The sequence below is a fragment of the Maniola hyperantus genome, chromosome 4, assembly GCF_902806685.2.
Source record: "Maniola hyperantus chromosome 4, iAphHyp1.2, whole genome shotgun sequence".
NCBI classification, from domain to species: Eukaryota; Metazoa; Arthropoda; class Insecta; order Lepidoptera; family Nymphalidae; genus Maniola; species Maniola hyperantus.
In genome coordinates this window covers 7,757,416-7,779,632 of record NC_048539.1, presented here as the reverse complement: position 1 = coordinate 7,779,632, position 22,217 = coordinate 7,757,416, and the positions used below count along the sequence as shown (strand labels likewise).

Genomic DNA, 22,217 nt, shown 5'->3' with positions numbered 1-22,217 from the left:
CATAAAACGCATTTCATTTGACTATAAACTAGATCAACTAATATAGTTGGTACTTCAAAACGGTTGCTCTTCAGCTTTATAAGACGTTGACAAAAATTATTTTTCTTCTTATTTTGTTATAAGGCTTTTAATAGTATATTCCATGCGTACAACGTAACGTTAAATTCAACAAAATGTCAAAGTCAAACGTCAAACGCAACGTGGTTGTCAAATGAATGTCAACTGTCAATGTCAAGTCAAGTAAATTCAGTTGAAATTTTGTTCCGATGTCGGTTGCATGTGGTTTTATTGGACTGTACTTTTATAATAAATATCGTCAATTTGTTTGTTATTACAGAAAAAGGTCACTTATTTTAGTCACTCTCAATTGAAAAATTAAACAACTTTATCAGAAAAATGTGCAGTGGATAAACTGTGTCGCAATTGTTTTAGGTTTAAGTTTTGCACTCTTCTGGGAAATTTGGATTTTATCATCTTAGGAATTGGTGAGTAATCTTTTTGTGTTATATACTTCTTATGTCTCTTTTTAACCTTAATTAGTATCAAGGAATCGGAAACTTTCGTAGCTGGGCTTCTTTGAAAAATCTTGGGATTCAGTTCATCAGAAAACTGTACCTGAGTAGGTATGTCCTAAGTTTCTATTTACTTTGTCATACTAACTCAACTAAAGTTTTAGTGATTTTTTTTTCGCTTAAACATTCTTTGAAGAGGCCATAACGAAACTAATTTTTAGAAAATATATGTGGACTAGCACTAGCGACAAATAATCAAATTATATAGTAAGTAAGTACTTTGAGTAAGGTGTAGGTCTTTAATATTTTTTTAAATATTGAGTAAGTAGTATATATTCTTGATGATATTTTACTCAAATTCTATCAGCCATACTAAGTAATATTATAAATGCAAAAGTGTCTGTCTGTTTGATTTTGATGAAATTTGGTACAGAGATAGCCTGCATCCAGGAGACCGACTTATGCTACATTTATCCAGGAAAATCATGGAATTCCCACTGAATTACAAAATATACTTAAATTCAGTAAATCCACATGTACAAAAATGTGGGTATTATTTAGTTTTCTATATAATAATATAAAATACCAATTTAATGAGTATTTATTTTGCATAATATTATCCATGTTCAATAATGTAAAATTATTGACCCACTTGCTGAAATAACCACAATATTTAAAGAAACATAATAACTTAAGTAAATAATACTTACTAAATTATGCAGCAGAAAACAGAGTACTAACCTAAGCTAACCTTTAGAAAGAGTTTCATAGAGCATTGTCTCTGTCGTTGAGACCGACAAAACGTCACGTAGCCGTAATCTCATTCTAAAGGTTGATGTACCCAACCGACAGGGATGTTTCTTCCCAGCTACTGTATGTACTTAAAAAAAAATTTTAGTTAAACAATTCCTTGTTGTTTTGTTTTATGTATTCACTTAATATTTCATAAAGCGTGTCCACCTGGATCATTCAGTTTGTGCAGCAGCCTTGTTATTTAAATGTACGGATGACTTGTGAAACTGTATGTCTGTATTTTAATGTAGATAACGGGTACATATATTACATAACGGCTCCAGTCGTGACCACAACCCATGCAATTGGGTTGAATTATCGACAAATAAAAAACCGGCCAAGTGCGAGTCAGGCTCGCGCCATGAGGGTTCCGTACTGCAGTCGTATTTTTTCGACATTTTGCAGGATACTTCAAAAACTATGATACATAAAAATAAATAAAAATCTGTTTTAGAATTCACAAGTGAAGTCCTTTCATATGATACCCCACTTCATATAGGTATCTTACTTAGAAAATTGAAAATACTAATTATTAGTTTATGACCACAATTTAATATTTTTGTGTGATCTAACCCTAAATTCACGGTTTTCAGATTCTTTCCCAAATGTCAGTTATAAGATCTACCTACCTGCCAAATTTCATCATTCTAGGTCAACGGGAAGTACCCTGTAGGTTTCTTGACAGACAGACGGACAGACAGACAGACAGACAACAAAGTGATCCTATAAGGGTTCCGTTTTTCCTTATGAGGTACGGAACCCTAAAAACGCCAAATTAATCGTGGTATGTACCCGTTATCTACATTAAAATATGTCATTAAACCATGAAATAAGCTTAAAACCAACTTCAAAAAAGGAGATTCTCAATTCGTTGGAATCTGTTATTTTTGTGTATGTTCGCCGATTACTCAAAGACAACTGAACCGATTTGGAAAATTCTTTTTGTTTTAAAAGAGATACTTCCCAGGTGGTCATAAATAAATTTGGTGGAGATCTGATGAATATCTTCGAAGATAGATAATGGAAACCTTAATGGATAAGAGTAAATTGCTCCCAATCAGTGTAATAGCTTAGTAAACAGTAGGTTTTTAACCAGACATAGCATAATTACATGGGGCCACTAAAAATTGTGAAATAAATAATCAAAAAAAAACCTGACTTCAAATTCCAACCTCGTAACACTAAAAATTAAAAAATAATTCAATTTGTGACCGCGTGTATTGTGGATACAGGAGTTAATTGTAGTGCTATAATAATATTTTTTGGAGGAAGTGCCAATTATTAACTTAACAGCTGCGCAAATCGTCTACATCTATCAACGCACAGCTCAAGCTACTGGTTGGTGGGTTTAAACCACCAACCAGTAAACCAGTAAAGTAAGTAGTAAGTAGTGTAAAGTAAGGTACCTTTACAATTTTTCAATATAAAACAACTTTATGTATGAAGTTGTAATCTGGTTGTAGTACATCAAACCAAAGAAACGAGTCCAAGCCCAGCTCCCATATTTACTTACGTAGAGAAACTAGCTGTGTTTTTTTTTGCAATTTGTGATTAGGGTTGCCAGCGACTAAGTATAATTATGATTATTGTAGGTATCCCGACTAATATTATAAAGGCGAAAGTTTGTATGTGTGTGTGTGTGTGTGTGTGTCGGTGTGTGTGTGTGTGTGTGTATGTTTGTTACTCCTTCACGCAAAAACTACTGGACGGATTTGGCTGAAATTTGGAATGAAGATACAGGTACTCTGGATTAACACATAGACTACTTTTTATCCCGGAAAATCGAACAGTTCCCGCGGGATTTTGAAAAACGTAAATCCACGCGGACGTAGTCGCGGGCATCAGCTAGTTTCACTATATATTAGAAGCTCGAATAGCTCGTTAGTATAGGTCTAAACAAACATATTTGTCTCATCGAGTTACTTTGATACAGTGCAGCGGTTTGACTTATTGTACATTTATTTCTTGATTAAAGTCTAGAAACTTGATATTTTCTATGTAGGTTAATTTTCTAATTAACGTTTAACCCCTACTAAGAAAGGATTAAAGAAATTCCACCGAGTGAAGCTGAGGCGGGTCAGCTAGTCACTACCTAAATACCCACTATAAACGCGGAGGTGTGGTGGTTTATTGGTTTGTCCTTCAATCAAGTTGCTACAGAGCAACGGATTGACGTGATTTTGCATGGGTATAGTTAAAAACCTGCGGGGAAATGCGCTAATAGTGATCAACACCAAACTAATTTGACATTTATTTTAAATCCTCAATGGATTGGTTGTCTACGAAAAATTATTTTAATATCGCTCAGTGAAGCAGCAATGTAGAACCAACCAATGTCAAACGAGTTTCGTGGCAATCATTTAGTGTTATCACTGAGTTCTCAATCATCCCGCTGGAGAGTGACAATAGGTTTACAACATTTTATCCCGGAAAATCAAAGAGCTCCTGCGGAATTTTCAAAAACCTAAATCCACGCAGATTATACGCGGGGATCAGCTAGTTTATAATAATAAGAGTTGGCAGCCCTGGCTGTGATATACAGCGAAGCGACAATGTGCGTGGTAATTAGTGCGTTAATCGCCCTTGCGGCTAGCGCTCACTGCGACTGCTTTTCCGAGAAGGCGATCAGCAGAGCTTGCGGAGGGGGCAAATTGCCGACAGATATGTGCCGCTTGTCGGTAATTGCAGAAATCACGAGCGGACAAGCCTGTGCTCCTCCTTGTCTTACAAGTCGTGAGTAGACTGTCGACATTGTTGATCCAGCTCGAGTACTTAATAGAAAATTATACATATTTTGAAACGAAGTTGCAAGGGACTTGTCCATTTTACTAGGTAGGTACTAAATGTGAATAGGTTAATAGGAACAGACAGTAACATAATTAGTTATGCACCCGTCATACCTGATATACCTATTAGACAGAGACATAATAACCTCTAACCTAATAAACAATAGCATCATTCATACATTGACCCTTCTTAGCATTCCTTAATATCTAATTGGTGTTTCCTTGCTATTTAATACTTGTTGTAATCGTGAATTCATGCTTCGAATCAGATTCCAACATCTCCCAAGTGAAAGTTATTACATCTACTAAATTAGACCTGTATTTCACCTCTGATAGATTCCAAGTGATCCCCTTGACCCCGAAAACTTTCATTAGGGTTTAAGTTAGGGCGTTTAGAGGGCCACTCAATAACTGTGTTACTGTGTGGCCACTCAGTAAATTTATTTCTTGGACAGCCAATTGATCGTAGAACAGTTCTCCTCTGGGAACAAAAATAAAAAAACTACACTATAGCAAAACACTAGCTTATTCCCGCGACTTACGGGCACGCACCTTTAACTCTTCGGAGTTAAATAGGATCACCTGCTTTAACGGAGAAGAAAAACGTCGTGAGGAAACCTGCATACCTGAGAGTTCTCCATATTGTTTAAAGGTGTGTGAAGTCTTCCGAAACCCTTTTCATTTAGTGTGTTTAGAATTTATACAAATCGGTATAGTACTACGGCAATTTCTATCAGTATTCTACTAATATAAGTAAGTGGTTAGTATGAGTACTAGGTATTATCTATAATTTAAGTACTTAAGTCCTTAAAAGAAAAAGGAAATTACAAAATAACCGGCACGGTGGCAGGTGATTTGAGCTTTGCTTGATATTCTGTTTAATCTTGGGGAGTAGGGTAGGGCCTACCTACTGTAAAACAGCAAATACCTATGTAAAACAAAATTAAATAAGGTTAATGGTTCAAAATCCGTTGAAGTACCTAGTCCTTCCCAGGGATGCAAGCTATCTCTGCACCAAATTTCGTTAAAAACGGTTAAACGGATGAGCTGTGAAAAGCAAGCAGTCCGACAGACACACTTTATAATTTTGTATACTTAATTAATTATTGACACGAGAGGTTTATGGTAACTGAAATATATGAAAGAATAGGAAACGCTGTATAATGTACTAGCCTTTTTCTGAGACTGTGCGCGTGGACTACACAAGTTTCAAACCCCTATTTTACCCCATCAGGGGTAGAATTGCCAAAAATCCTTTCTTAGCAGATGTCTACGTCATAATCGCTATCAGCATGCCTAATTTCAGCACGATCCGTCCAGTAGTTTCAGCTGTGCGTTGGTAGACCAGACAGTCAGTCAGTCAGGCAGGTTTTCCTTTTATACCTACATAAATAATATATTAGAGAGATTCCATCTCGTTCTCTCGCAGGCTAAATCATATAGATGTATGTGTTTGTCTCTTTTTAGTGTCGCTTTTTTCTTTCATCGAGTTTCAAATCACAACGTTACTAAAGAAGTTTTCACATCAAAACTTAATTTGTTACAAGTCTATATTTCGTATTAGCTATTAAATTGTACCGTGTTCTTGTGATACAACCATTAGCCTTTCCAGGTATGCTATTTAACTAGTCATTGGTTAAAACTAGAGTTCCAAGAATGAATAGTCATTCGATTCGGTACGAAAGTATTTTGTCCAAGCATCTAGGTTATTATATCCTGTTCATTTAAGCCTTTTATAGATGTTGTTTTTGCAATTTATTTTTTGTGCGACAGGCGTTACTAGAGCTCCACAGAATCCTTCGGTAGAACTACTCTTGCGTATTGCGGTCACCCGTAATTCGCAAGTTCTTACTTACTTCTTACTTAAAAGATACCTTTGTAGATTCCTTTATGAGCGGTGATTTATTTATTTATTATTTCCACAGATAAGAGAATCACAGGGATTTAACATTAATTCCGCCCAAATAATCATCTGGCTCCATAGTCAGGACTAGGTATGATATTCCTTCTGAGTATTAATATGTACCTACTATATTTTTACGTGGTGTCATGAGAGGCTTATGCCAAAACCAGTCCGATAAAAATACAATTTACATTGCTAACAAAAAAATGTTAGGTAGTAAAATTAGTAGTTTAAGCTGTAATAGCCTAGTGGTTAGGACGTCTGCTGTCTAACCGTCGTCGGGGGTTTGATCCCAGGCACGCACCTCTAGCTTTTCGGAGTTATGGGCGTTTTACCGGTGAAGGAAATCATCGTGAGGAAATCTGCATGCCTAAGAGTCCTCCATACTGTTCTCAAAGGTGTGGGAAGTCTGCCAATCCGTACTCGACCAGCGTGGTAGACTATGGCCAAAGCCCTTATCACTCTGAAAGGAGATCCGTGGTCTGTAGTAATTCGGCAATGGGTTGATCATGATGATTAGTAGTTGTATCTTCACTTTGGCACATTTATGTGCCAAACCTTCAAACATAAATATGTACACAATCAATAGTAAGTAAGTAGGTAGTATCACCATTAAGGGGACTCAGTTCGGTGCTTTCTTCATACAAACGTAGGAGGGAAATTACAACAATATTTGATATTGTACGCACAAAACTAAGATTTATATCGATTTATCTCGTCATTATCTAGGTTTATTGATATATAAAACATTGAAAAAAATATTGATTTAAAAGTTACGAGGCTCAAAAGATTCCTATTTTAACACTAAATTAATGACAACTTTGGGCGTAAATAAATAAGATTAGGTATATGAAAATTCTAAAACAATTTATCATTAGACGTAGTTTATTTATTCATTAGTTGAAATAATTTTACTTTGCAAACATAAGTTCAGCAGTTTTTTCTCAAAAATACTTTTCCTGAACCCTTTTCGCGCGCTTGATTTTGGTGAAAATCATCGTGCCTCTCAACTTTCTCATACAATGTCAAGTGAAAAGCAAACATGTTACCCACGTGCGCTGCCAATTTCGGTCGAGCGTCCTGCGTCACCTTAAGTGTCAATACTAAAGTATGTCTGTCCTGTCTGCTAGCTTTTCACGGGTACAAAGCTGGCATCCTGAGGCAAGACTTATAATATACCACAGTATCATATAGGCACTTCCCATGAGATTTAAAAAAAACTTAAATACACGTCGACAAAGTTGAGGACATCATCTATTTGGTATAGAATAGAGATAGCTGATAGCTTGCATCCCGTATACGGCTAGAGGATACTTTTTATTCCGGAAAATCTAAAAATTCTCACAGGATTATTAAATAAACCTATACCTGGATGAAGTACCTAGTCGCAGGCAGCGTCTAGTCTAGTTTTCTTCTAAATGTAAAAAGGGAAAGGTGAAAGAAGGAGAAAGGAAAGGTGAAAAGGTTTGAAAATTCTACCCCTAAGAGGGTAAAATACGGGTTTGAAACTTGTGTAGTCCACGCGGATGAAGTCGCAGGCATAAGCTAGTTGTTTATAAAATTTTCTTTTTATAGGATGTGACTACACCATGTGGTTGTTAGTGGCGTTGGGCGTGGTGGCGAGCGCGGCCCCAGCGCTCTCCGCCGGATACTGCTCAACCAACACGTTCGCCACGAACACTTCCTGGATGCACTTTAGCAAGGAACCGATCTCCTACGAATACGGCTTTCAAGACAAATTCAAGAGCATCCACTGTTGCGTCAGAGGATATAGAAGTATAGAATGGTGAGTTACTCATTTATTTACCAATTTACAATAATCTCCAAAGAACTGAGTACATGACAGGAAGAAAAAATTATGCGGGCTGTAACATGTTTCTGCTTACAACTTGATCTCCAGTATTATTTTAACTGCTTCGTTGAACACGATTTTTATAATATGATATAGCCCCTCTATAAGTACCTACTAATTTATTTCTATGCCTATTTATGTAATTCAATTTAGGTATCTATAAATAGCACATTTTCAATAGAAAATAACTTAGTATACATACTTAGTTATTTTATTTACCACATAATATAGACCACCACCAGCAGATCATCTATCTGCAACATCATCAGGAGGTGAATCTACAACAAGCTCTAAATCACAAAGATTTTTGAATAATGTTTGAAAACGCATATAACCCGGAATCCGCCGCATAGGAGGTCAATGTCTTAACCACTAGTTAGTTTATCTATCAACATCTATACTAACATTATAAAGAGGTAAACTTTGTAAGTTTGTTTGTAGGGGGTAACCCCTACAAAAAAACTTAAGTTCTCTGGAACTACTAAACCAATTTTAAAAATTCTTTCACCAGTAGAAAGCTACATTATCCCTGAGTGACATACGCTATATATTAACTTAAAAAAAATTAGAGATCCTTACGAAAATTGTAGTAAGCTACCCGTGCGAATCCGGGGCGGGTCGCTAGTAGTAGATACCTAGACAATAAAATATATACCTACCACCAATTCACTCATCGTAATTTCGCTCACGTTGGTGTGATTGCCATGGAAATTATCTTCGATGAACAATGCACAGGTGTGTTGTCCGTCTGGCATAAAAAATATATAATCGCCTTCACTGCGTAAACGTCTCGGCGCCTTTAGATGCAGTAGGTATACTTACTATGATTATTCAAATTCCTTTTAATAAGTCTCGATCATGTCCTGATGTGGACACACTTCCAAGTAATTACATAAGAAACGTTCGTGCTAATTTTTTGTTTAAAAAATAAGACTTCGTTTGGTCGTAATGAACTTATGCAAACATCTAGATTATTTCCTATTAGTACACAGTGGTCTCTCCCATTTTCGGGAGAACGAATTGCGAGGCGTGTTAGAATATGACAGCAATTCGTGATCCATTGAAGGGTTACGCCTTGAAGGATAGTTATCTGTAGCCTACTCATGTATTCTAGTCTCATTCTTATCCTTGAAAACGAACACAAGTATGAAACCACCAAGGTCCTATCAAAGATATCATTTTACTGCTTTGTAATTACTTACTAGTTACTTTAAAGTTAGGTCACACCTACGATTCCAAATACCAATAGGTCAGAGGCTTCGTAGTTCCATTATAAAAGCAATATACAGCTACGTTTTGTAGAAGCTACTAGACTCTAACTTCGCTATAAATTAATAAGTTTTACCAACTTCAAAAAAATGCAAATTGATTCAGATATAATTACAATAATTTTCTGTTTTGTTTAGGTTTTGTCATTTTACTTAACTCCTTGGGTCTGTTTTAGCGTTTAAACTGCCGTGAGTGATTTCCATTATACATGTCTCACACTCAGCTTTACTAACGAGTTTCGTCGACGTTAGACCGACTCATTTCGAACCCATCAGTGGTCCTTTTTCCTTGGGTCTGCATTGTTTCACCAACATCATAATTTCTTAGTCGCAACGCACACTGGCAGAGTAGATTTCCACTCTGCCAGTTCCAGTCGAGGGACAACGTCTTTCTTGATGACAAACTATATTTATTTGGCTTAAAGGTCCTTTGAGTCTCCTCCATATTTTTATTTATTTTCATTGTAACAATTTCAACCGTATACGATAATAATAGGCTCTCCACTTCGTCTGTATGATCTCGCCCTTATACTATTATTATGTTAAAATACTTACTTTATTCTTTTTCATTTTCATACCTTATAATTTTATTACAAAAGTTTGCATTACCTACTAGTTCGAAGTAAAGAAGTACCCCTAGACCACACCACTTTTTGATAAATATTTTTTGCTTCAATCATAGTAATGCATACGTGTTGAGTACCTACTTACTGTCTAATTGTTTCCTGGACAAGCTGCAAATAGACATTTAACTACAACCTGTTTTTTTAAATAGCAATTACATACGTATATTGATTGTGAGTTACTAATGGATATATTATTATGTATGACATACGCAGTAGCTACGCGGTATTTAATACGCCGGGTTAATTTATTACCAATATTAATAAGATATTTCCCTAGCGTTAAGGTTGTCTGGAAGAGATCGCTATTTAGCGATAAGACCGCCTTTTTGTACCTACTTATTAAGATTTCTTTTTGTAACCTGTCATTTGTGTTTCTGTGGTGTACATACATACTTACATACATACATATTTTTTCTCAACGTGCAGACAAACTAAAGCGTATTCAGTAGTGTGTTGTGGTGTATAGTATGTTGCAACGACATCGATTGCCCCATCGGAATTGTTTTTTTTCCCCAAAAATAAATAGTGTTGAGTTGGGACAAAGAGGGACTTATATGAATCACTAAGGTACGATGCGGTTATATTATAGTTGTACTTGCTGACCCGTCGAGAAGCCGGGGCTTCGCTCGGGCGGAATTTAGAAAATCGACGTGTGGGTAGAATTTACAAAAACCCTGAAACACGTATTTCTTAATTTGTAACAAAAAACTCAAATACCAATTTTCATAGAAATAACTTGAAAACTGACGGACTTTCACTCAAACTTTTATCCCCTATTTATTTGACTCGACGTAGGAACCTACTGTCAAAATTTCATGTTTGCGGTTTAGACTGTGCATCGATAGATCAGCCTGTCAGTCAGGACAAGTCTTTTTATTTAGGTATAGATTAAATATAGGATAAATTGAAAAGTATATATATTGGAGTATTATTATGGACTGTTAGTCTATAGTGGTTAATATGTAATAACTGAGTTGCGCCATGGGTTGGATTCCCACCCTGGAAAAACCTTGTGATGAAGACATTTTCTGTTGTTTTTCCTAAGTCTTGGTGTCACTTTTCTATGTACGTATTGTATAAAAAGTATATGTACGTACGTATGTACAACGTACGTTTTATATAAAAATTGTGTGAGCTTAATCTAAAATAGAGAAATAGCAACTGGTTCATTGACAATTACACAACCGAATGAACCACATCACATCACTACTTTTTATTTTGAATATGGCATCATTGTTTATAATTTAGCATTAATAAATATAAATAAATACATAAAATAGCCTTTATTATTCCTTACATGTTATAAACAAAATTTTTAATTAAAATCTTTTCTTTAGTGTGTGGATTCTAGTATAAAATCTATGACTCCGATCTGCTTCTGTCGTGTCACGCTCACAGCACATCATAATATTGTGTTCGCAACTTATGAAAGCGCAAACAGGTACGCATAAGTCTCGCAAATTGCTAATGAGCGCGGCCGCCATTTTAGTGACGTAAGCCTAGACTGAAGTTTCGAGCTGATGGTATATTTTTATTATGGCTGACGTCAAAATGACGTCATTTCGATGTTTATGAGACATGGTTCCAGCGCAATAGCAATTTGCGGGACTTAAACAGTAATGTGTTCGCGCCTTCATAAGTTTGCCTTTGCACGACATAGAATGTTCTCAGTAACATAACATACGTAACTAGTTAGCGTTGCCACTTACTTTTGTCCCTGACAATATAGGCACTCGTAGATCCTGTAAGTTATGTTGAACTTTAATTGATTTTAAATAGGATTTAACTAGGGTTGTTCTGAAGTTTTCCATTTTGTTCTACTTACGGAAATAAATTAGTTATTAGTTTATCATCATTCATCAACATGATCAACCCATGACTGAAGTACTGTAGAGCACAGGTCTCCTCTCTGAGAAGGGTTTTGGACATATGTTACCACGCTGGCCAAGTACGGATTGGCAGACTTCAAACACCTTTGAGAACATCATGGAGAACTCTCAGTCATACAAGTTTCCTCACGATGTTTTCCTTCACCGTTAAAGCAAATTAATTACTTTCACATAACTCCGAATGTTAGAGGTGTGTGCCCGGGATCGAACCCCCGATTAGGAGGCTGATGTTATAACTACTAGGCTATCACGACTTGTAGTTAGAGTTTCTTTATTACCATCTCTTTCTCTTGACACTACAGTGGATAAATCTATCCTTTAAATATTTTTTTCTAAAATCTGAAGTCTGTTGTAGAAGATTTTCACAATCGCGTCGCCGCGCGGTCATCACTGGCAAGTAATAATAAAACATGATTTGATTGCACCTGTGCAAAAACAAACGAGCTTCCCAGAAGTGCTGATTGCTACTCCACTCGACATCGCTCGATTCGTCGCCCACACCTTCTTCTATGGAGATATACATACGTATTCCATCTGTGATATTACTTAGTACATACATAGTAATATTCTTTAAGTAAATATTCTAGAGACCATGCTAGAGTATTTATAATTATCTTGGAATTTGATAGCCTCGGTGTGCTCTGGACGCGTCCGCTCGCTAACAATCGCCCTCGCCCCTTTTCTTCCAGGTGGATACCTAATATCCACCTGGGAGAAAAGGGGCGAGGCCTTTGCCCGCGTTTGGGATAACCTCTGAAAAATTTGTTAGACATTAAATACACTTAGAATAGATACGAAGATGAATAATTTCTTTAAAAATATGGTATTGATAATGAAAAAAATACTTAAATTACCTACTTATTTAAAAAAAATTACAAAAAAAAAATTGAGGTAGGTTTATTAATTAAGTAGCTTATTCCCGTGACCTCGTCTACTACACAATGCGTGGACTACACAAATTTCAAGCCCCTATTTTACCTCCTTAGGAATTAAAATTCCAAAAATCCTTTCTTAGTGAATGTCTACGTCATAATAGCTATCTGCATGCCAAATTTTAGCTCGATCCATCAAGTAGGTAGTTTGAACTGTGCGTTGATAGATCAGTCAGTCAGTCAGCTTTTCCTTTTATATAAGGGCAAGGCAACTGGATGACACTGTAAGGAACATTTTGTTGTCTGTCATGAACTATAGGTATTTATTAAGAGTGTAGTTCCATTCCAATGTACTTATTAAATTCATTTGCGTGACTCACAACACTTGTGATATGAAACTCTAGGCCGGTGCGGCGGGCCAGTGGATTATGTCATTATGTCCACTTGTTTCAAACAGCTAACTAAATTAAAGTCATGAAAAAGTATCGACAGTTATTTAACATCGGACTTATGCTCGAATAATCGATTTTAAGTAAATCAAATCAAATGGCTTATTCAAAATAGGTAATAAATTACACTTTATGAAAGTCAGTTGTTGCATTTGTAAGATGATAATTATAGTGGTGATAATTTTTACGCGAACCTAAAAACTAAAGCTACGGTGTGTAAATGGTCACATTATACCAGTTACCACTCACAAAGGCATATAAAAACTAAAATACCAGGATACTGAACGTGAAAAGTGTGAGTCAATAAAAAATTCTGTTTACCTCCTCGGTTACATAGTCTATTTTAAAACCATTGAGGTTTTCAGACAGATTTTGAAAAAAACTACCTACCTACCTAGGTAGGTAGTTAGGTACCTAATCCAAAACATTACCTAATAATGTTTTGGATTGAAGAATGCACTTTTCTCTAATGCGCGACACCCACAGACGGAGTGGAGTGGAGCAGCGCCCAGGCGCATCTTTTTTTTAAATTTAATATCAGCTTTTTCCTTTGACTTTACCTGCGTTTGAAATCGGTATAATAATATGAGTGCAAAGCGTCTTTCGTCTACGTTCAAGTCTTTCCCTAAATTGTATTTGTTTACCTTAGTCATTGTATATTTTCATTTATACTTAAATGTATAGGTTTTTGACTATCTTATCTCAGAACTTCCAGTTAGCCGAATTTAATATTTGAATCAAGGAAATTCACCACATCACTAGTAAATTGCAATCTACGGTTATTCGTATATATTGCAATGTATGATATAAAATCATCATGCACATTTAAAAACTTCTTAGAAACAGTGTTCATAATCTGGGAGTTTTTTTATTTAAATTTGAGTTCCGGGGTCGATAGCACACGGTCGAGTCGATGGCTGTTAGAAATAGTTTTTAATCTACAATAGAACTCACTTTATTAAATACATTTAATTTTCCCAAGAAGGCTACATCCTTGAGTTCTTACAACTACATATTTATATCTACTCGTCATATAAAGTTTAAACCATAATAGCTGTGATTTCTTGATACTTGTGATTTCCTTAGAAGGCTGTGCTTTTTTCTGTAAGACAGATAAATCCATACTAGAGTTATACCTAAACGCGATATGTATCTGTCTGTCTGTTAGCTTTTCATGGCCATCCTTCTAACTGATTTTTACATCCCGAGGCGTGGGCTACAACATAGGCTACTTTTTGTCTCCAAAAACCAAAAAGCCCCTACGGGATTTAAAAACTAACTTGAATCCACGCCAGTCGCCGACGAAGTCGCGGCTATCATATTATGTTTGGTCCAGAAATTTCATCCCAGAGACAGATATACCTAATATAGGCTACTTTTTATCCCGGAGAATCAAAAGGTTCCCACGGAATTATTGAAAAACCGAATCCCATCTGGACTAAGTTGCGCGCACGTAGCCGGCAAGAAATAGTGTACATCGACCTTTAGAAAGAGGTTTCGGCTTCGTCGAGCGTTGTCTCTGTCACTCATTCCTATGTGACGTCTTGTCCGTATCAACGACAGAGACAAACTCCTACGAAACTGCTATCTCTTTCTAAAGATTATTTATTGCCGGCTACTGTAGATAGATATTTGAGACAACAAAATGCACCTACAGCTTTATATAGAGCATCAGATCTTGTCGCTCTAACGTCATTATCCACAATAGGTACACATTAACTCGCTTACGCACGTGTCCGCTTATTTACCGGCAGCAATTCGCAGAAACGCCGCTGCGTCTTGTTAAACGTTTCTGTTTAATCGAATCCCTTATCTAATCCGTCAAGAACATTTTTGATCAATATTTTTTTATTTGTTATCGTGGCTGTGACAGTTTTTTTCCTGCTGGAAGGAGGAAAATTGTTGGATGCAGTTACATACTTCTGAAATGTAGACCTCCGACTCCGATATACAACTAGATTTTGCCCGCGCGGTACATATGTAATAAACAGCGGTACATAGTATTATGTACCAGAGCCAAGCTGCGGGGAATAGCAGCTGGTAGAATTTCTGAACATCTTGTTAATGGGGATCAACGTTATAGAGAAAACTCTCTAACTCGACATGTCTAAAACATTGTTTAGAATTTCATACAAATCCTGAAAAGTAAGTAGGTATATATTTTTTATAAATATAAAAGGAAAAGCTGACTGACTGACTTATCTATCAATGCACAGCTCAAACTACTGGATGAATCGGTTTGAAATTTGGCATGCAGATAGCTTAATAGCTACCTTTCTAATTTCATATTGTATTGTCCACACGGACGATGTCGCGGGAATGAGCTAGTAAAATTATAAAATCGATTAGCAATAGGCATTTCAACGTACGTACCTAAATACGCATACCTACACATGCATCAGGAGGTAATAAACATCACATTCAAAATACAGTGAGCGATGAAGCACAGTCCTCATAAATCTAACACCGCAGCCGCTCCGCGTCGCCTCTGAACGAGTTGCTAATGCCGATTGCCGCTCAACCCTGGAATTCATTTTATTACCCCACTTTTACTTTCCTGACGCATATTGATTAAAATACATACCTAATATGTGTAATATCAATCCCAGAAAGTTCAAATTTTTTTATATCATTAATGATAGTTATAATTAAAGTTCGACGTAGCTTTATATGTATAAGTAATTTACGTAAAGCTAAACTGATCGTAAAGTTTACGGGTTCCTTGAACTAAGTACAGTACCTATCACAATTTCCTATTAGTTACGTGAATTTTCGTGCTTCTATTTTTTCCTTTATAGGAGTTTATGTGAAGGAGGGCTTAGTTCTATACTATTTTCCACCAAGAAATTTTTTTTTCTTCTCCTTTTATGGGATTTTTTAAAGAACTGGAGGACTTTAGTTCACTTCTATTCATCAACATCTTGCGTTGACAATTTTTTAATGTCTAATCGTTTTATACCTTATTATTACACATTTGATATTGATAACGTAATTTGAAAATAATATTTTACTCAAGTGACTGTATTGTACTGTACTGTATTGTATCCACTCTTTTTCTGTAACCCTTGACTTTTAATTTGAATAAAGCTTTGTCGAATTCAGTCGATGATGCCATCACGTTCCACGTTCGAACATGTTAGTATTCAAAACACTTTTTGCGTTGACTTATCAATTTTCTAATCTATCAATATGGGTTTTTCTTTTTATATTTAAGTAGGTACTTACGATCAACGAGCGAATTGGTTTACTAAATTTCCAATAAGTACAAAACTCGTTTGTGGTGACTGGTGTAGCAGTAGTACCGTTGTGTCGTTATTTGGTTGACAAAAGGGCTCGATGAGAACCTGGCCGGTCGCTCGTATCTGCGAAGGTATCGCACGTCGCCGCAAACCTGTATTGTGGCGGTTCCGGGAAGGCTCTTTGTTGAGCGCCGCGTCCCCCTCCCGCTCTACCCTCATATCCCCTCACTCGCCTAGCGGACTGCATCGGCCTCTCAGCCAGCTTTACACCTATGTACTCAGTGAGTACCTCCCGCGTGCCTTCCTCCTCTATCATTGCACCTTGAACATCGTTGTCATTATTCACACTTTTGTTATGTTTTTACTAATAATTTTAAGCAAAACTTTTAATTCCCTATCTATCTATTTCATTCTGTCTTTTTAGTTTTTTGACACATTTTCCAGTTTTTAAACTTCTTTAGGTAGGTAGGTAGGTATCTAATGACAAAACTATTCATCCGACGGAACGGCTACCAACCAATTTAGAAATCAAGAGTCTAATCCAAATTCCTCTTATTTATGAGTCTATTTTCCATCAATTTTCCATATCGCAGTGCCATAGAGGTGAAAACTGTAAATAAAACAAAGGTATTTTATCAGTAACATTTCGCGTTCGCGCTAATCTCTGATGTGTCAATAAAGGTGTTTCAAGTGGTCGTTTCAAATTCAATGCACCTAATGAAGTGGCCATAAAATATACAAAACATCCAATAGGCGTCCCACTGTGTCCTCGACTCCTCGCACACACAAAAAAACAAGAGCTTGTCCTGACATGTTAAAACGGCTCGATTTGTAGGACCTATTATTTTTTAAAGCCTCCTTTACAAGCGGCCACTGCCCGCTTGTGTTACAGAAGGGTCACATAACAGATTGTTTTACAAATTCATTGATTGGGTTTTTCTTAAAAAATGTATCAACGATGTCACAGTAGATTTTTATTTAGTAATTTATTATTGCAACTTTATAAGTAATCCACAAGGTGATCGGTAAAACCGATTAAACCGTTGGGGGGTTAGCTGACACCTACGTCCTGGAAAGAACCTACCTTCCAAATTTCAAGTTTGTAAGTCTTGAAATTTCATGATTAGTCAGTCAGTCAGTGAGTGGATGGTACATATAGTGGGTATAATACGGTTGACATAAACAGTTGCAGCTTTCTCAATAGCACCCTAGCCCCTTATCTCCCGTATCTTTCATCTTTAGCAGCTTACTATTCTTTTTTATTATATTTGAACTCGAATACAATAAACATAATAGATTGCCGAGGAGATTCTTGAATATTGAGGTAGGATTCTATCTTCAGAAAGAATAACGATGAATTTCTCATAGTTTTATTAATCACTGTTACCACTTTGGATGTTGGTATAGGAATAAATCGGTGTGTCGTAAGACTAACTATTATAACTCAAAATAAACGAAGCGAATGCAGGCAACATTCGTTCTATAGCCTACCTTCACATCAATCCATTCCTACACTCACAAAATATAGATAAATTAACACTGTCAAGTCAATATTTAGAATCTACCTACAACTGTGTACATTATTTTATAATAGGTACCTGCATTTATTTATAATATCTAACATTCGGGCATTCTGACTACATTAAGTTTGTCCTCAAACTTATTATACAAAACAGTTTTTACCTATTTTCATAATATTATACCTATACCTAACAATATCACAAAATTTCAGCAATATGTACATTATAATCCAAATACATCCAAATTTAGTAGTAGACATAATTTTGTAATAAGTATTAATTTTTTTCATTGGAATATTTAGGTTTACGTGTTTTATATCTTATGTACTAACTATCCATGTACTATAACTGTTTGTTTCCACAAAACTAAATAAATAAAATTAAAGTAAATTCGTGTACAGCTTCTGAAACATAATCTGGATTGCATCGAGGACTTTACCCACTTTGGGCCACCCTCGCTTTCCAATCCAATTAATCGCATCTGCACCGGACCCCTCACCGTTAAGTCAAGAACTCATCGTGCTACCAGACATCACGGCCGTGTACGACTTCCAGATGTAACGACTCCACTACTCATCTGCACCGGACCCCTCACCGTCAAGTCAAGAACTCATCGTGCTACCAGACTTCACGGCCGTGTACGACTTCCAGATGTAACGCGACTCCACTACCCATCTGCACCGGACCCCTCGCCGTCAAGTCAAGAGCTCATCGTGCTACAAGACTTCACGACCGTGTACGACTTCCAGATATTGTAACGACTGTTGTTAACACATCAAAAAAAACAATAATAGCATCACCCGTTTTATCATGAGTATCAGATCAAATAAGTACTATTCATTAAAAACAAGACACAAAAATATCAAAACACATAATAAGTATCATAATTGTAAAACTAAAATCAAAGTATGTAATCATTCAATAATATAACTTCAAATATCACTACATATAATTAATATCAAAACATCATAACAAAGTATGATAATCGTACCTACTACTAAAATCAAACTAATTGTTTATCCACTCATCAAATACTATTACACAATAATATCTAAACATCATTATATAGTATCATAATCGTATTACTAAAATCAAATTAATTGTTTAATCATTCATCAAATACTATTACACAACAAAATCTAATCATCATAGTATGGTATCATCATCGTAGTACTAAAATTAAAGTAATAGTTTTATCATTCATCAAATCAAATACTATTACACAACAATATCTAAGCATCATAATATAGTATCATAATTGTTGTACTGAAATCAAAGTAATCGTTCGATCATTCGTCAAGTACTATTACACAAAATATCAAAACATCATAATAATAATGTATCATATTTGTGGTAATGAAATCAAAGTAATCATTTAATCTTATATAACATCAAATACTATTACAAAAAAAATCATATCATCATAATATTATAGTATCATAATCTTACTTACATTAAAATAATCATAGTAGTCTTAATAAGCTTACAAATCAGTTCAATCTTTCATCGAGCCTGTCTCATCATCTAAGAATCACTCTGATTACTCAAGATTGTGATCCATGATCAACATGCCAATTGTTTGAATATTTTACTCTGATCAGAAGTAGCCCATTTCCTCATCATGAAATCAATTTTATTTATACCCAGGATAAAGTCGTAAGTTACTCTCAAATAACCAATTTTTCTTCTCACTAAATACCTAAGAATAATGAAAAGGGATATCTGATGGATATCTGGCTTATTTATTGGTTAAAATCAAAATGACATCAAAAACGTCACCATGGTAACGCAAGGCAAGCTATAAGACGATCAATTTCAATCGACATTGACAAATACCTATTTATACTTCAAACTAATGTAGGTATAAATGAGGTATAAGTAATCGGAGAATCGGAGTACTCTCAGTTTTTGATATTCACTAATTATTTGACTTATTCAATCGTTCTGGTCATTCCAAATTTTTTTTTGTAAGCAAAAGTCTAACTACATATTTTGCACGCGTAAACATAAATGGCAAAATGTGAAAGAGTGGTACCATCCATGAGGGTACCATCATTTATTTCGTTACTCACATTTGGAAAAATAAATCATTTCATTTTATTTCATTTCGTATCATTTCAATCATGCCATGGACAGCTAACAAAACTCTATTTCAAAGAATAACTAATTTAAGATAGGTAGGTATAAATTGGTGAAACGCATTATAAGTCATCCAACAGCAAATGTAGCGGTTAATTTTATTCTTGACATAGTTATTCTCGGACAAAGCCACCCTTGGTGAAATTGGGCCTTAGCAATATTAGAGCCATAAATACTAGAGATATCGTACTAATAATTTATCTAAAATGCTAGTTTCTCTAAGAGAATCCGTTGTGTTATTCGGCAAAAGTTTCTCTTTCAGTCTTTAAACTTTTATAGAGATCTCATTTCGGTATAACCGTTTTTTTTTTAGAACTAAATTCTATTTATATTGACTATTTCATGTATTGAGAGCCTTCGGGCACAGAACAGATGTGTCAAATGTTGGGATCAGCAGTAGACGTTGAAATCAGACATTATTTTTATTGATCAAAAGATGAGTTCGTTAATAATTCTAAATCGACTTTTAATCAAGCAACCAGACCACATCAAGAGTTTTCAAGCCATTTTTCATTTGTAATGACTATTCTATTTTAAATTATGGAATTTGTTTCAAATATGAATTAGGAGACTAATTTTGGAAAATCCATTATGAAAACCCCCGGATAATATTGTACAAAAATCAGCGTTGGATTTTTTTTTTTTCTTTTCTTTTAATATTTAAATAATGCCACCCTCTTGTTGTTTGTAGAATCGTCCGAAAACCTGTATCAATCACTATTACAATCGCAATTGTTGTGATTGGCTGAATTTATGTCATTCTTGTTGCAACAATGCATTGTAGCCAATAGTGTGCGAGTATCAGTCGATCAGAGGTGATTGTGATAGTCACCAATAGCTGTCACTTTACCGTAACCGAGCACCAGACAATAGCCTAGCTATTGCAGAAAAGTCCTCAATAAATTGTTTCAAGTAACCTGCCCCCATTTAGTGGAAATTTCAAACCCAAAAGTTAGTGTCGGTATCCAAGAAACGACACTAATCTTGATATTTAATTGCAACTGGTTTCTTTTAATAATTACTCGTAAGTATACCTAATATAAAAGTTTGTTCGAGTTTGACCCTCATCATAATCTTTAATTCCAGCCATATTCAATGTTCACAAACCGCGTTTTTTTTTTTCTACTTCAATACTTTACTACTACTGTTCTGATAGTACACCCTTCTATATACAATACTCTTGGCTATTTACATTTCATTTTAATTAAGTAAATCACTTCACTAATAACCTATAAGCCTTTACCTGACATAGGTATGATCTAACATTTCCGCTATTAAAACTACCTACATCAATATTGAAGAGTAGGTATTACAGGCATTTAATTGCATGACAAACTATTAAATGACTTATCAGAGTTGATGTAATAATTAAATCAGGTAGTTCTGTAAAATGTTACCATTATGAAATTGAAATATAGGATACGTGCACATGCGGATAGTCAATTAAGTATGCGGTAATATTTGCTTCAACCCAATCAATGCATAAAGAGAAGGTACGAGTAAGTAAGTATGTAGTTTAAATCGGAATGACCACGTCAGCCACGCCTCCTATAGAGGGCAAACTTTTTTTTTTTCTTGACGACTTAGACCATTAGTAATGTGCAAAGAGGCGCTGCCCAGATTAATTAAATACTAAACCCGATAATTGACTACAGCTTGTTTGTAATATTCCGAGGTTATTCGCATTTTTATTTATTTATTTAAACTACTTCATCAATTAACTCATCATCACCATCATGATCACCCCATTACCAGCCTACTACTGAGCAGGGTCAATTAATCCCTCAATAATTATCTATTTATGGTTAATTGTTGTAATGCATAAGATTCCTTTTTAAATCAGAGGAATACCTACGCATTCGCGCTAAACTATAACTATTCATTTCTTTTCTTCAAGCAATTCTTTTATCGATTTTATTCTTACAAAATTCGTGTCTAAAAGTAACTCATCGACAATGTCACTAGCAGAAAATTCACTACTTACAACAAATTCTTACTAAAAATAATAAAGATTATTTTATTTCTGTTTTGGTTTATGGTTATATTACAGGTTAAATTACATACCAACATTGGGTTAAATGGTGACTATAGACCACAAACTACGGACGAATGGCGTAAGTAAATAATAAGTGGGTGAAATGCACCCAAAGCATCGATTAACAACATAGTTTCGTGATTAGCAAGGAATAAGTAGGTACCTATTTTGCAAACAAAACATTTTTTTTTTCCTCGTTCTTATTAAATTATCATTTAATATTGTATAAGAACTGACATTATTTAAGGTTATATAGAAACTTAAAGCACGAGTACCTATTAGTCTTCACGCCTAAATTAATTACACTAAGTAAACACAAACACTTTGACCTTGAC

At 35.3% G+C, this 22,217-nt stretch overlaps 1 protein-coding gene across 1 annotated transcript in view; it reads left to right on the top strand.

Moving 5' to 3' along the window:
• Positions 1-249: 249 nt before the first annotated feature.
• LOC117997369 (interleukin-1 receptor accessory protein-like) overlaps positions 250-22,217 on the top strand; it is a 60,516-nt gene continuing 38,548 nt past the window's right edge. The window contains exons 1-2 of the mRNA XM_034985637.2: positions 250-485; positions 7,569-7,779. Of these exons, the coding sequence (XP_034841528.1) occupies positions 7,583-7,779 (197 nt within the window). The 5' untranslated portion in view covers positions 250-485; positions 7,569-7,582. The remainder of the gene's footprint in view (positions 486-7,568; positions 7,780-22,217) is intronic.